The sequence below is a fragment of the Chanos chanos genome, chromosome 1 (genome assembly GCF_902362185.1).
Source record: "Chanos chanos chromosome 1, fChaCha1.1, whole genome shotgun sequence".
Taxonomy (NCBI): domain Eukaryota; kingdom Metazoa; phylum Chordata; class Actinopteri; order Gonorynchiformes; family Chanidae; genus Chanos; species Chanos chanos.
The window spans coordinates 20,127,211-20,141,788 of record NC_044495.1 but is presented as its reverse complement, the minus strand read 5'-3'; the positions used below and the strand labels follow the sequence as shown (position 1 = coordinate 20,141,788).

General features: G+C 42.9%; 1 protein-coding gene across 1 annotated transcript in view; it reads left to right on the top strand.

The window, feature by feature from the left end:
- ano2b (anoctamin 2b) overlaps positions 1–14,578 on the top strand; it is a 37,652-nt gene that overhangs the window by 6,948 nt on the left and 16,126 nt on the right. The window contains exons 8-17 of the mRNA XM_030772378.1: positions 299–354; positions 465–512; positions 604–668; positions 937–1,071; positions 1,703–1,863; positions 2,815–2,897; positions 3,475–3,558; positions 4,230–4,316; positions 13,333–13,407; positions 13,656–13,857. Of these exons, the coding sequence (XP_030628238.1) occupies positions 299–354; positions 465–512; positions 604–668; positions 937–1,071; positions 1,703–1,863; positions 2,815–2,897; positions 3,475–3,558; positions 4,230–4,316; positions 13,333–13,407; positions 13,656–13,857 (996 nt within the window). The remainder of the gene's footprint in view (positions 1–298; positions 355–464; positions 513–603; positions 669–936; positions 1,072–1,702; positions 1,864–2,814; positions 2,898–3,474; positions 3,559–4,229; positions 4,317–13,332; positions 13,408–13,655; positions 13,858–14,578) is intronic.

The window sequence follows — 14,578 nt, the reverse complement described above, 5'->3', positions numbered from 1 at the left end:
TGGGGGGGTGGGTGGGCAGGCAGCAGGCTCTTCAGCTGTTGCTGGGAGCTCCGTTATTAATTGAAGGCTAATCGCTCAAGTGTTTGTATTGTTCCATGGAGGACTGCTTAATGACTTTGATTAAAGCTTGTGCTCTACATGTCAGCTGTCTGCTCTCTCGAGCTCCCTGTCGACCGGTCTTTTCACAGAGCAGATATTAATAAGCACGGCCCGTGTGCATAGCTTGTCAGTCAGACACTAGGTTCGTCCCTTTGGTACGTGACGACTTTTTGAAAGCATGATTGCTCTTCATTTTCAGGTATCACCACTCTGATAGCTAAAGGGGTGTACGACTCAGCCTTTCCTCTTCACGATGTGAGTTGACTGTGGGAGTGTTTGTCTATTTTGTCTTCCTCACTGAAACACGCACAACTTTATCAAGAATAGAGACAGTGTCTAAATAATAAGATCGTGTCTGTTTCCAGGGAGACTTCAAGGACTCTGGGCAAGAACAGGGAAAAAATGATAGACAGGTAGTCTCCCATTCTAAACCAGTCATGCATTTCAGTAAAAATATCAGTTTAGATATAGTCAGAAATTGTTTTTCTTTCCTTGTACATGCAGGTTTTACACGATGAGTGGGCAAGATATGGAGCTTTTTACAAGTATCAGCCTCTGGATCTCATCAGGTACCTGTGTGATGAGCTGTTCCATCAGCATGTTCTATTGCCTGTCATGTTCTGACGTGTGCCTGAACTAGGTCCCGCACTCTGCACAAATTTCTCCACGTGCCACCCGTCAATTGCTTTCGCTAATTTTTAGAAAGTGTGAATGAGTTTGGATAACCTAGATAGACAGTCTGTTGTTGAAGATGGAGAGATGACGAAAAGAGATTATTTTTTACAGTTTTTGAATAAAGAAATCTCTCTTGTTTATTGACTCACCTTTTTCTCACAGAAAGTACTTTGGAGAGAAGATTGGCCTGTATTTTGCCTGGCTTGGGGTGTACACACAGCTTCTGATACCTGCCTCAGTGGTGGGAATTATTGTTTTCTTCTATGGCTTGGCCACCCTTGACACCAATGTGCCCAGGTAGGTACACACTGCATTTGGTGGGTCTTGTTGCTCTGGTTTGTGTTGGGTCAGTATGGGGCAGTTATAAGGTTACTAATATGTTAATGTGGTCAGCCTTATCATAAAACTCTTTTGCTGTATGAAACACCAGTGGTTAGCAAAGCTTGAGATCAAACTCTGCAATCATGAATTTGGAAGATGGTTGTTGTCATTTTCTTTTTAAATGTTTTGAAAAGTAGCCTGGAAGGAAATAGACCACAAAATATCATGACAGTAATTTCCCAGCTGACTGCCAAATAGTTATAAAAAGGTATTGTGTGTCAGCCAGAATAATTTGATAGACAGCTTTGACAGTTTTGACAATTATGGGAGCTGAGTTGGTAACCACGCAAAAAATAGATCAGTGGCTCAAAAAAAAAGAGAAGAAGTTGGACAGCAGAGTGATTGCATGCATGCGTATTGGATTAATATATGTATTTATTCACCAAAATGGGCAATGAATTCATTCCAAACATGCTGGCACAGCCCAAGGAAATGATGCTGTGAAGTGACCATGTTAAATCTGTTTTTGTGTGTGTGTGTGCGTGTCTGTGTGTGTCTGTATGTGTGTGTGTGTGTGTGTGTGTGTGTGTGTGTGTGTGCATGGCAGTCTGGAGATGTGTGATGAGAATAAGAACTTTACTATGTGCCCGCTGTGTGATGGGGCATGTGATTACTGGCTCCTGAATACGGCGTGTGGCACTGCCCGTGCCAGCCACCTTTTCGACAACCCTGCCACTGTCTTTTTTGCCATCTTCATGTCTCTCTGGGGTAAGCCAAACACTCTCTCTCTCTCTCTCTCCCTCTCTCTGTCAAAAAACCCCCCAAATTTTCCTGTCTGTTTCTGTCTGAAAAATTAAGCAATTCCCACCCCCCACTTTCTTCACCTATTAAATTCAGATGCCACATATGAACATATGATCTGCCGCCAGAAAATGTGTCAGTTTAGATTCTACTCATGTGCTCAGATGTCCTCTGTGTTTCTTTAGGGGAGAGTATAACCTATTGCCTCAGTCCCTTTTGTGACAGAGTGAATGTAATGCACAAATGCTGATAAGCTGATCAACTGTCTCAGAAGTGCAGAGGAGATAAGGGCGTGTGTGTGATGGACTGTGAATAGCCCTGGTGTTGTCTTACTCTTGCCTGTCAGTTCCCTGCCCTCTCCCTGGCTGTTTGACAGGAGCTTTGTGAAGAGTGCTCTGACACCAGGTAGTCTTTCATAGGCACGCAGGAGAGCGGGGGTCTATGCATTATTACTCATAGAGACCCCCACTGGGCTCCTAGACTACCATTTCATATTCATGACATTCACCACATGAAGGACACACTCCTCTGGCCTCTGTCTGCCAGGCCTGGAAGACTTATGTGGTGAATCATTTTAATATGATTTTATATGAACACTGCCAAGTAGTGAGTGCCTGAAACTTTCATGTTTGTTTCCAATCTGTTGAAACCATATATCCCACCCTGCAGAGCTATCTAAAGTATTTACAGTTCAAAGCTCAGTTTTTTAGTGTCATTACATATAGGAAAAAGCTGAGGGGAACCCACAATCTGTTTGTACCTGATGTACTTCCCCTCAAAATTCGGTTCAGTTCAGCTCAGTTCCATGGCTCTGTTTTCAATCCCCACTGACAATTTTTAACAACAACAACAACAACAACAATAAACTACAATCATTGTGCCATCTAGTAACCCCCCTCCTCCCCCTCTGGTTTTTAGCGGCCATGTTTCTGGAGCACTGGAAGAGGAGGCAGATCAGTCTCAACTACAGCTGGGACCTGACAGGAATGGAGGAGGAGGAGGTGAGGGGTCAGAGACGAGGTCAGAGGTTAGGTGAAGGTGTCTGCGCTGTCAAACATTTCTGAACGTGAATGTTTTAGCCGGGTCAATTTAACGGACCTCTTCTGCTTGGCAAAAACCCCAGGACATGTGGATTTTCTTTTTTTTTTTTTTTTATTGAATTTGGTGCCTCAAAGAACAGGACACTGTGAATGTTTTTGAGTGAATTTCATGCATTTAAATCTTGCCCTGTGGCATCTTGTCGGAAGCCTAGATGCTATTTTAGACATTTTATCCTTTTTTTGTGTTTCATTTTAATGAGAACATTCTCTTATTTTTCTTTTTCTTTTTTTTTGAAAATGCAATCTTTCATTTAAGGACAAAGCAAAGGTTTGAGTTTTTGTTCTTGTTGCAGTGCTCCCTCTGAGATCCGTAGATAGCTCCTGAAGGTGTAGTGTTTGCCCTTGATTTTCCTCCTTGCGTTGGCCTGATTTCTGTCAGTTATGAGTGGTTTGAAAGTGTTTCACATTTCCCCAGCGAGGAAGGCAGTCACCTGATGAGGACAGGGTAAATGTTTCCATTTTGTCCTCTCATTTATAGGAACACCCCAGACCCAAATATGAAACCTTCCTCCTTCAGAAAAGGCAGAGGAAGAAGAGGAAGATTAAAAAGAACAAGAACGAGGTGAGAAAGATGTAAAAGACCTATTGAAATTAAATCAGCCTTAGAGAAAACACTTTTCCGTATCATCTGCGCGCTGTTGAATTGTGTTATGGTCTCATTTTAATGAGCAATTCAAAAGAAAACATTTCACCGAATGATTCATCAAATAGAAATCTTCTTTGCTCATGGTTTTAATGTAAAAATGATAAAATAACGCACTATGTTATTTTATCCAACACTGCATGTACAAACACACACACACACACCCACACACACATGCACACTGGATTTTGTATTGTCTTGGAGGATGACTAATTGAGAGCTGCCATGGATTGAGGGCAAAAGTTGTGATGCCAAATGCTGAAGGCTTCCAGTGATGCTTTCCCATCATGCCTTGCTCTGGCTTGAAGCATTTGGCATCAGCACTCTGAAGGGTTCATAGGCTATGCTCTGCTTGGGCACTGCTCGTACTATGGGATTTCAAAGAGAGAGAGAGAGGGAGAAAGAGAGAGGGAGAGAAAGACGGAGAGAGGGAGACAGAGACAAAGAGGGAGGGAGAGAGAGAGAGAGAGAGAGAGAGAATGCTGCAGAATTAAAATGACTACTCAGTTTGCTAATTTCTTCGTGTCATTAAGTTCTCACTGCTGCCTTTAAGCCTTGCTGAAAAAGTGACCTGAGTGTGTGTGTTGCAGCCTGTGAAGTGTGTGGAGGAGAACACAGATGCTAGCAGGGACAAATGGAGACAGAGGTTGTTGTCTGCCATGGCCACAGGGAACATGGTAACTTCCCGTCCTTTCCCACTTTCCCTCTTTTTCTCTCATCTTGCATGTCTTTTAATTCCTCTCTCTTTTATTCTCTTGGGGTATGCTAAATTTCATGCTCTTGGATGCACGTGTGGTCTCTAGACTCTCCTTTTTTAAGCTGTGGGGGTTTTGGGTTCACGTCTCTTTGGCTGTCAGATAGCTTCAGAATTTGGTGTGCGCCTGCAGTTTAAATCCCATATTTGGAGACCGTGGATATCCGAAAGCATGTTAAAGTTTTTTGAGTATCATACTGCAGATTAGCCCTGTTGTTACCATAGGTTCCATGTCAGTGGCCACAGGAGAAGTGTGTTCGCTCTCTGCACGGGCTTTCTCTTGACACCTCCCTCCCACTCTGAGAAAATGTGAGCTGCTCTAATTAGTTAATGGCCCATGTGCCTGTCAACAGGGCTGAAATGGGCATACTGTGAGTGTGTGTGTGTGTGTGTACAAGGTGCATGTTTTTGGTCTAAGATATGTGTGTGGCTGTGTGTGTGCAATACGCATGTGGGTCTTTCCATCTCAAATGATTACATTAAAAATGATACATTAGAAAATTTCGAGAACCAATCATTCAAACTGCAGCATCATACGCTGTGATCATGGACTAAAGATCTACTCTTGATTACTTCATGTTCGGTTGGGCTTGAGGTGGCATTTTTGGCTACAGGATGCATGGGTAATGTTTGGACCATTTATTTGGATAATCAGTATTTATTGTCAGTGAGGACATTCAGATGTTGGAAACTACATTTACTGAACTACGTTACAGGAACTCGTATTTATAACTATGCAAAGGCAGGTATCATATCCATTTTTCTATATGGTTTCAAATGGAACGACCCATAAATAAGGTGCTTTTTGTGAGTTGTGTGTGTCTGATGTGTTGTAGGTGTACATGTGAACTTACTGTGCGTGTTTGTGTGTATAAGTGTCACACTGTGTGAAAAATCTAGGTGCGAGTTTAAGACCAGAGGGGCTTTCTACGGCAGCAGGTCCACTCCTCTGTAATTAAGCCTCTTTCCTCTGAAAAGCAGGTCCATGAGTTACAGGGTAATTCCATTAGGTCATTTACTCCCTCGCCCCGAATTATTTGTGACCACTTGTCTCCTTAGCAACCACCTGGAAAGAACTGAAAACAACACAAGGAGTTGTTATTGTTTACAAACGAGTGATTAAAAAAACAGTAATGTTCTACGAAACAATGTATTCATGCAGGACCTGACGTTTGAAGGTCTACTCATGTTGAAATGATTTTTGCATGAGGTCAGAATAACAGCAGACAATGAAAGAGTTTTTAAAATCCCTTAAGGAAGTGGATTTGAATCCAAAACTACAGTTATCCAGTCTCCAGAGGAATACATAACCAAGGTTGTTTGAGGAGGCCCCGATCTGGATGACTGAACTTTTACAGGTCTGGACCATGGGTAGTAAAATTATATGATGCAACATTAAGTAAATGATTCGAATTATACAAAGCTAATCTGTGGCAGAGCACTCACAAGTGAAGTGAGCAGACGGAAGAGCATCTTGTTCATCTGTTCAGACCAGCATCTCAGCTCCAGGAGTGTTTGGTAACAGCCCTGAGGCTAGTCCAAGCCTCTTAGCCTCCCTGAGGTGTCCTACACGCTCAGGCTAATTAATCCTGGCTTAGCATCAGGTCGGTACTGCTTTTGTGTTTGTTTTTTACCCTGTTTTAGTTACGTTCACCTGTTCTTAGAATTGTACACTGCCATACAGTATTTTACCTCTTTTTGTTATATTTGCACAAACAGTTCAGGTAGTATTTATTTATGTTTTTTTTTTCTTAAAAAGCCTGAATTGAACTGTTGTAACATACACTGCCTGGCCAAAAAAAAAAGTTGCTGTCTGGATTTGGAACCTATGGAGGCAGTGTTATGACCTGTGGTTGCTTCAGTTGGTCAGGTCAGGGTTCAGCAATGCTATGTGGCAATAAAATGTAGTCAGCGGAGTGCCTGAATGTACTGAATTACCAGTCCTGACCTTAACCCCACTGAAGATCTTTGGGATGTGCTGGAGAGGACTTTACGGAGTGCTTCGACTCTCCCGTCGTCAACAAAATCTCGGCCAAAAATGAATGCCACTCTGGATGGAAATAAATGTTGTGACGTTGCATAAGGTTTTCGAAACAATGCCATGGCAAATGCATGCTGTAATCAAAGCTATAGGTGGTCCAACAAAATATTAGAGTGTACGACTTTTTTTTGGCCAGGCAGTGCATAAAGGCTGTCTTGGTGTGAATCATTTGAACATGCAGAGTGGTTTGATGACCTCATTGCCAGGAGTGGTGCTTGTCTGTATTCTCTAAAGCGTTCATATCCATGCTGGGCCTTGGCTTAATGTAAAAAAGGAGCGAGGACATGGGTATGACTTTAACACTCAGCCGGTTCTTTTCTCCTTGTTTATACGAGAATGGAAACTGAGGGAGAGGGAGTGAAAATATTGGCAATAATAATAAACTTTCCCTCAAATTTTGTTTTCATTCCGTTCTAAGACTTGTAACTGTGATAGCTTGGTTTGTGTTGATCTGTTGTTTTGTTTGTCTCTTATGGAGTCTTGTATACGTGGTTGTTCCTGTAAGTTCGGTCATTTTGTTCAGTCTTATGTGTGGTGCTTGTGTCCCAGATAGTGTGGCCCACAGTCTCTTCTGTCCTAGATGGGAGTGTCTGCTTTAAGTCAAAATTTGCATTTTAATGTCACCAGCCTTAATGTACCTATCCCTAAAACGTTGTGTGATTTGGACCAAATTCACTGCTAATTTGAGATCTAGATATCCATCTGAACATTTCCAAACCACCGCTTTACTTTGCACACTGTCTTGCATATGATCTACAATAGATTGATCACATGAGCGTGAATGAATACTGCACATGTTTTTCATGATAGGTTTATTGAAGAAATTAATTTGTGGATGTGAATCAACAGTTTAAATATGACTGCTCTTAAATCTCCTGCTCTGTTTTCTCAGTATTGTGGATTGAGCCAAAAGAAATCATGAGACTAATTGGTGGCCATTTTGTGGTTGACCTGTTTCTGTAGGCCTTGTTTTTAGCATTTGGTACAACCTCACAATCCCTCAGTCGTGACAGGCAGGGTGACCGCGAACTGCTGACCCCCGCTAGCGTTAGACTCTCATCTGGAGAGGGGATGGCTGGAAAACGGAGAGACTCTATATAAACAGAGATGCGGAACAGAGGCCAAGGGAAAGTAAACATCCTGTGGGCATCGGCCAATCGCACCAGCACCACACATGAGGACCACATGGTGGTGCGTGTGTGTGTGTGTGTGTATGAGAGAGAGAGACACAACGAAAAATATTTGGGTCAAGGAGTGTTAATGAGGTTTTGGGAATTTTAGTTCTGCATTGAAAATAAACCCAGGTTCAGCTGTGCATCTAGCCCATTCTGTGATATATGGTTGACACTGTTTCTCCATTTTTTAATGAATGTAGAGGACTTAACCGCTGTTTAGACTTCCTTTTAGTTACGAGAGTAGATGTTTTGTTCTCCAGGACTGTTTTTATTTTTGGTAAACTCAGTGGGAGAGCTGTGTTCCTGTAAACTTGAATGGCCAGGCCAAGCTGACTGTTCTACAGTCTCACTAAATGGAACATGGAGATAGTCATGTTAATGTGTTGATTTTAAATGTGTAGTGGAGCCATGTTTCATGGCTGAGTGTGCTTTTTAAGACACTACTGATAACATGTTTTTTCCTTTTCTGGATTTCCCTGCTGACTGTAGAACAAGGTCCCTTAAGTCTCAAGCCCCCCGCTCATTTCTCTCTCTCCCTCTTTCTCTCTCTCTCTCGGGTCTGACTGCACTCTTTCTGCCTGGAGGTATTGGCAAAGTCTGGCCAGCAGAGAGAGCTAGAGTCCAGGGTGACGTGATTCAGTATGTGTGTGTGTGTGTCCATGTGAATATGTATGTGTGTATGTATGTGACCCTCATGGCAGGAGTGTCACAGCATCATGCTGGGCCTTGCGCCAGACTACAGAATTAACCAAACCCCCGCAATATCACCATGACAACCTGTGACACTCAAGCCCCTTCATTTCTAAAGGCTGCTGGGTCATTCTTATCTGCTATGCTTTGAAGTTGTGTCAGTCAGATATCATCTTGCTGGTTCCTTTGTAAGAAACATCACCATTAGTGTCTGCCATTAGTATCTCACATAATGGGTTATTTTTAGTGCCAGGGCCACGTTTTCTTTTCTCACAGATTTGACTGAAACGTATTTTTACCATGGCTTTTATAATGAAATGAGTCATATTTTTGAGTGTAGCTTTAACTTCCTCCTTCATTGTCTCAGTTAAAGAGGGGATGTGCCGGGAGAGAGAAGGACAAAAACTTCTCATCTTTGTTTTAGTCTTGGATGAATTGTTTGCTGTACTGGACAGAGTGACGTGGGTTTGACTGCAGATTTGGTTAATTTCATTAGGACTGGTGATAGAGTTGATAAAAGGGCCAGGGCTGGAAGTCTGTGACCTTTAATACGACGCGTTATATAATTGCATTTGCCATCCATCTTTAAATGTCAACTGTAGTGCACCTCATCAGATGCTCTGTGCTTTTCTGCAGAGCCTGGTCATTTGAGAGTGCATCTGAAGAGCAAGAGAGAGAGAGAGAGTGTATGTGTGTGTACTTGTGTGTTCACGTGTGCGTTTCTGTCTGCCTTGGTGTGGCAACTGGCTGTCGTGGGCTGGGACCAGTGGGTAAGAGTGTGTGTGCATACAGGAGCATGTGTGTGTCAAGGGATTAAAATGTGTGTCAGAAGGGGCTCACGTCAGCTTATCTTTTCTCGTGTCCAATGCTCAAAAGGCTGTCTTCAACCCCCCCATCTCTCTAAAGCTCCACGCCCAGTTATCATTCAAACCTCTGTGAGTTGTCCATCAATATCCCCATTTGTGTAGAGGTTAACTCAGTTCACTGACTAAATGTATCATAACAACCCAGAGAATAGACTGAATGACCGAATCTACATTTGATTAAAATGTCATTTCCCTTGTAATGTCCGCTCTCTATATTAATCCTCAGATGTCACTGGAGAACAGTTACGTGTGGCATGTGGATGGCGTGGGCGCTGGCTTGGTTCCGTTTCTTTTCCATTTCACTGTGGGTATACGCTGGCTGAGTGGGAAGAGAAGAGGGTGGGTGACGTCAATATGAGCTTCACAGAGTGCGGGGTGACATATGGCCCAGAGGAAATCCCCATGTTGGTTATCCTGGTACTAATTTCCCAAAGGGCTTAGTGTGGCCCCAGTGTATGTGTGTGTGCGTGTGTGTGTGCTTGTGCGTGTTTGTGTGCATGTGCGTGTGTGCACGCATGTGTGTGTGCACACGCGTGTGTGTGCGTGCGTGCGTGCGCATGCGTGCATGCATGTGTGAGAGTCAGAGACGCACTTGCGGTTGGGGCTTGCCTGATCTGAATCCATAAGCTGCCAGTTGCACTCAGGGTTGACTTAAGGACAGAACTCTTACAGAAGGAGAAAATTTCAGAGAGCCTCATGTAACACCTTTCTTATGTTTCTGTATGTCTGTGTGTTCTGACAAAGTCCCCTGTTCTGTAACTATACTTTACTGGTTGGATTTATGAGTGGTATAAAGATGAAAGTGAAAAGAGGGTGCAGCTAGTGCTGAGCATTGTGTTGTTACTTTGTGTGTTCTTCATTATTTTGACAGTTTAGAGTCTACTAAGAATAGTCAGATTTGTTCATGCAGGCCTTTGTGTATCACAAATATTTTGTTACAACTGGCTCCCCAATCTGCTTAGGTGAAACCCTGTGACAGCTACTTCACATAGAAGACACAAAGGCTTGGGATTAAAGGAAAGAGGGTGTTTCTTTAATTCTTCTTCTTTAATTGAGGAACCCTTTGAGTGCTGCTGTCTAACAGGGTCTTCTTAGCTTTGTTTACCTGTATGGTAAGTGGTTCCTTTTCTTTAGTGTTTTCAGGTGTTCATGTGTGGCCCACATACAGATGTGTCATTACTCAGAAACTCAGAGGAACTTGATATGGTCATAGCCAGTCTTCATTGGCATGTTTTTGCCTCTCAAGTTGTGGCCTGAGAACTCAACGTTGTGTAAGGACAGAGGGGATACTGAGGAATTCTTCTTCTTTGTCTGTTTAAGCAGGTCCTAGAAAACATTAGCTGTTTTCACATGTGAACTACAGACTATGTCCGCAGAGTCGGGTTCGGATTTTGTCCGAAATTGTCCTTTCACATACGTAGCACACACCAGGGGACTGTCCGTCCGATGATTGTCTGATGATTTCGGTGTCGGCCCTTACCGATAGAAGTTCCCGAATCTCGTGGTCTCTTCAGTTACACATTTTCTTGGCGTCTTCGTGTAAATGACCCTTCTTGTTCGCCCTTGGATGTTTGTATTTTTCCGATTTCGTGCCAGTCGCATGTTAGAAATGGCATCAATACGCCCACTTACTCACTGTGCGTTCTCTGGACAATAATCTGCTTTATTCGCACATGGACTCACTTGATCATACAGTGGACTTTGTTCTAGGGAGCTGGTAGAGTAAAGTCTGCTTAGGGTTCCATCCAACTGATTCGGACGTTTATGTTCTCACGTACAGCTTCTCCGGTTAGAGTCTAGATTATTTTAGGGTTGCAGTGCATGTCTGAAAGGGGCTGTTGTTCCACGTGAGGGCATATTCCAGCCTTTAACACACCCACTGAGCAGGACTTTAGTTCAGTGAACCACATTCATAATTTTCCCTCATACATGTCTTCAACATTTGAGTGATCAAAGTTACTGCTTTGTATCTGAGATGAGAATGTAATCTTGTGTGGACTTAATATTGACCTTAACACAAATTGAGAGAGGGGTACTTGATACATATGAAAGCTTTTGCATTGCTTTTACCAGGAGTTTGCATTGCTTTACAGTGCAAACAGTTGCAAGTTTCTTGTAAAGTGTGTACCAACAAAGGTCCACGTGCACACAGGCTGAGTATTTACTTGCTGTGGTTTCCACATGTCCACTGAAGATACTGTATGGATGGTCATGCAAAGGAAACATGTTTTAATGGGCATTGTCACTTGAACTGAAAGCTGTTTAGATATGCTGTTGGCCCTGTAAAGCTGGATACCTTTGCCAATTATGAAAGGGAAACTGGCTAAATAATTGATGAGCCTTGATGACTTTGATCAGCAGTCCACCCCACCCCCTCTCTTTCTTTCCATCTCTCTGTCTCTTGCTCTCCTTTTTCCCCTCCCTCTACCTCTCCATCTAACTAACAATATCCAAGTCACATTATGTGAAAACCACACATTGATGAACTTGATGAACTTGTTTTGGTTCTTTACATAGCTGTCTTTCAGTTGATATTCATTGCTTGTTATTGGTAGACTATTATGAGTGTTTATGACATACAAATGTCTTGTGGTTTTTCCACTGGCTCTCAGTCAGAGGCAACAAATGTCTAGATCTACAAGTGAGACTGTTCTAGAGACAACAGCATGAGTATACAAACCAGCTGCTTCAAACTGCAGAAAGTTTTGGCTTTTAGACACAGTGCACAGTCCGTCTTCTATGTCAACGATTTTAATAAATGCAATAACAAAAAAAGTGAGCACTCAGACTTTGGGAAGCCTTTAGAGATCACTAATGAGTACAGTGCCCTTCCACAACACATACACAGCTATGCTTATGGTGTGTGACCCAATTTTGCCACTTTGTGCAAGCCCAAAGCCATGGCATGCTTGAACTGCTGCCATGTGAAGCCAAGGCGTGTTTAGTGGATAAAATTCCTCCTAGGCACCAATGCTTTGGTTTCTCTCTGTCAATGGAGTATGGTGGTAGGTGGTGCTGTTTCACATTTAATGACACCCAATTAAAGGAGCCCAAAACCTTAGGAATTACGTTCTAAGCCTTTGCTGTTGGAGCAGAGCAAACGGCCCTATGACTGTGCTGCTGAAGAATTTGGGACAAGTTGTGTAATTGTATAAAAGCAAAATATCCCGTAGCAAAATAACCTGGAGCAACTTTTTTTTTTTTTTTTTTTTAAATCAGAGTGTACTGTCAGAGTACGCTACTGGTGCAAAAAAAAAAGTCTTAATGAATAACAGTCTGGGTGACTTGCATCATATGTCAATAATCTTGCTGAATACAGTTGATACAGGATTACACACTCTCATAAATTTCACTGTGTGTTAACCACAAAGCCCTCTCATTCCTTTGGCATTCCATTTCTTCTTTCTTTGCTTTTGCTGAATTGTACCACCTCTCTTGGATTGCTAGGCTATTTCTTGATATTCTACATAGCACAGAGCCATATTGTGCATGAACTTCTCATGTAGTGTGAATGTGAGCGCTCTTATTGGCTATGATGCTAGTTATTTAGCCAAGCTGTCTAGAGAACTGAGCCTTCACTTGTTCTTTGGCATCTGTTTGATTTTAAATGAAAAAAAAACAAAAAAACCCTAAACAGCATGGTCCTCAGCAATGGGACCATACTACGAACTGGCTTTTAGCACCTAATTTATTACATGCCTTACCATCAGAACTTTCCATGCACACCACATTTGTACGCGTTAAGAAAATAAATTCTCGCTCTTGGAGCGGTCTTGATATAAAAATAAAGGATAAGAAACATAGCAGATGATAAGCTGCTGTAGCGTGTAGGAGATACAGTAAAATAAAAGCTGTCCTCAAGGCCAGCCAGTCACCTGACAATACAAATTAATCTGTGGAATGTTTCTCTGGCATTGGCAGGGCAAGAGAAAATGACCTCACCATGGCCCGGTTATAAAAGTTTAGCCTCATTGTAACATTCCACAGCCGGTTTATTAGGTGGCTCTTCGGGCGGCAGGCGAAATACACTTTAGGGCAGAGGGCCTGGGGAGCGGTAGATAGGAACACCAGGCACTTCAAATTCCATTAACACAGTTATGCCCTTATCTCTGTGAGTTTACGTCTCTGTGTCGTTGTGTATGCTCAGACATGCTTTTCCCCTGACAGTCCGCTCAGGAGAAGCTAACATGGAGAGACAGGTTGCCTGGATACCTTATAAACATCTCTTCCATCCTCCTCATGGTAAGCAGTGAAGCTCTTTGATGCTTAGTGGTGTCATATGTCCATTTGTTGGCTTACGATTAACACCTGAGATTGTTGTTGTAATGGTTTTGTGGTTCTCTCTGTCACACTTCCCGTTCATACTCTGTCCATCTCTGTGTGTCCCACATTCTGTCTCCCCTGCTCGGGTTTCTCATCCTGTTTCTTCCTCTTTTGACTCTTCTTGCCCCTTAATTAATTGAATATATTCTGCTCTCTCTTTCTCTCAGTTTGGCATGACGTTTTCTGCTGTATTTGGTGTGATCATCTATCGCATCACTGTCTCTGCCCTCATGGCTATGAGTTCAGACCCTGAGACCAAGTCCAACGTGAGAGTGACAGTGACAGCCACCGCTGTCATCATCAATCTGGTCGTCATCCTCATCCTGGATGAGATCTATGGAGCCGTGGCCGTCTGGCTGACTGAGCTAGGTGGGAATTTCCCCAAGAGCCTCTCAGATTACTCTCAGATTACGATCTGTGAGATTACCTCATGTTTTACACCCAGAAGGAAGCTACAGTAATTCAGTATCTTTCTGTGTTATCAGTTTTGGATCATACAGCTCCTCTAGTGTATAGGTATGATTTGATGGCACCAATACCTCTTTTGTTAGCTTGTTTAAAAAGAAAATGTTGGTGTAGCGCACACTACATAGGGATTTAGGTTGAGATTCAGTAGCGTTAGTTAATACTGTGACAGACCTCACACCTACATGTCGTGTAAGTCTAATGTCAGACCTATAGGCATTTTCACCTCAATTCTGCTCTGCGTCAAGCCCTTAATATCATGCTAACTTCCACACACCTCCAGACTGCTGTGTCTGTTCTCTGTGTTCTCTCTTCCTGGTCCCTTCCTTTCCTCCCCTGACAACTCTGTAGACTCGGCCTTACTCAAGTCTCCTCATCATCAAAGTTTGATGGTTCTCATTAGGCCTTGTCCAGGCACACTAGGGAAACCCCGTCTGCCGGTCGACTAGCCCTGCAGCTTTCTCAGGAGGCACTTTGAGAGAGAGAGAGAGAGAGAGAGAGAGAGGGAGGAGTACATATTTTACTTCTTGAATAAAGCATAACTTCCACAATTCTCCCACTCTCCAAGTCTTACCAAACACGGTGAAATGTTGCTTTGTAGGCCCATGTTTTAACCACTCCCAGG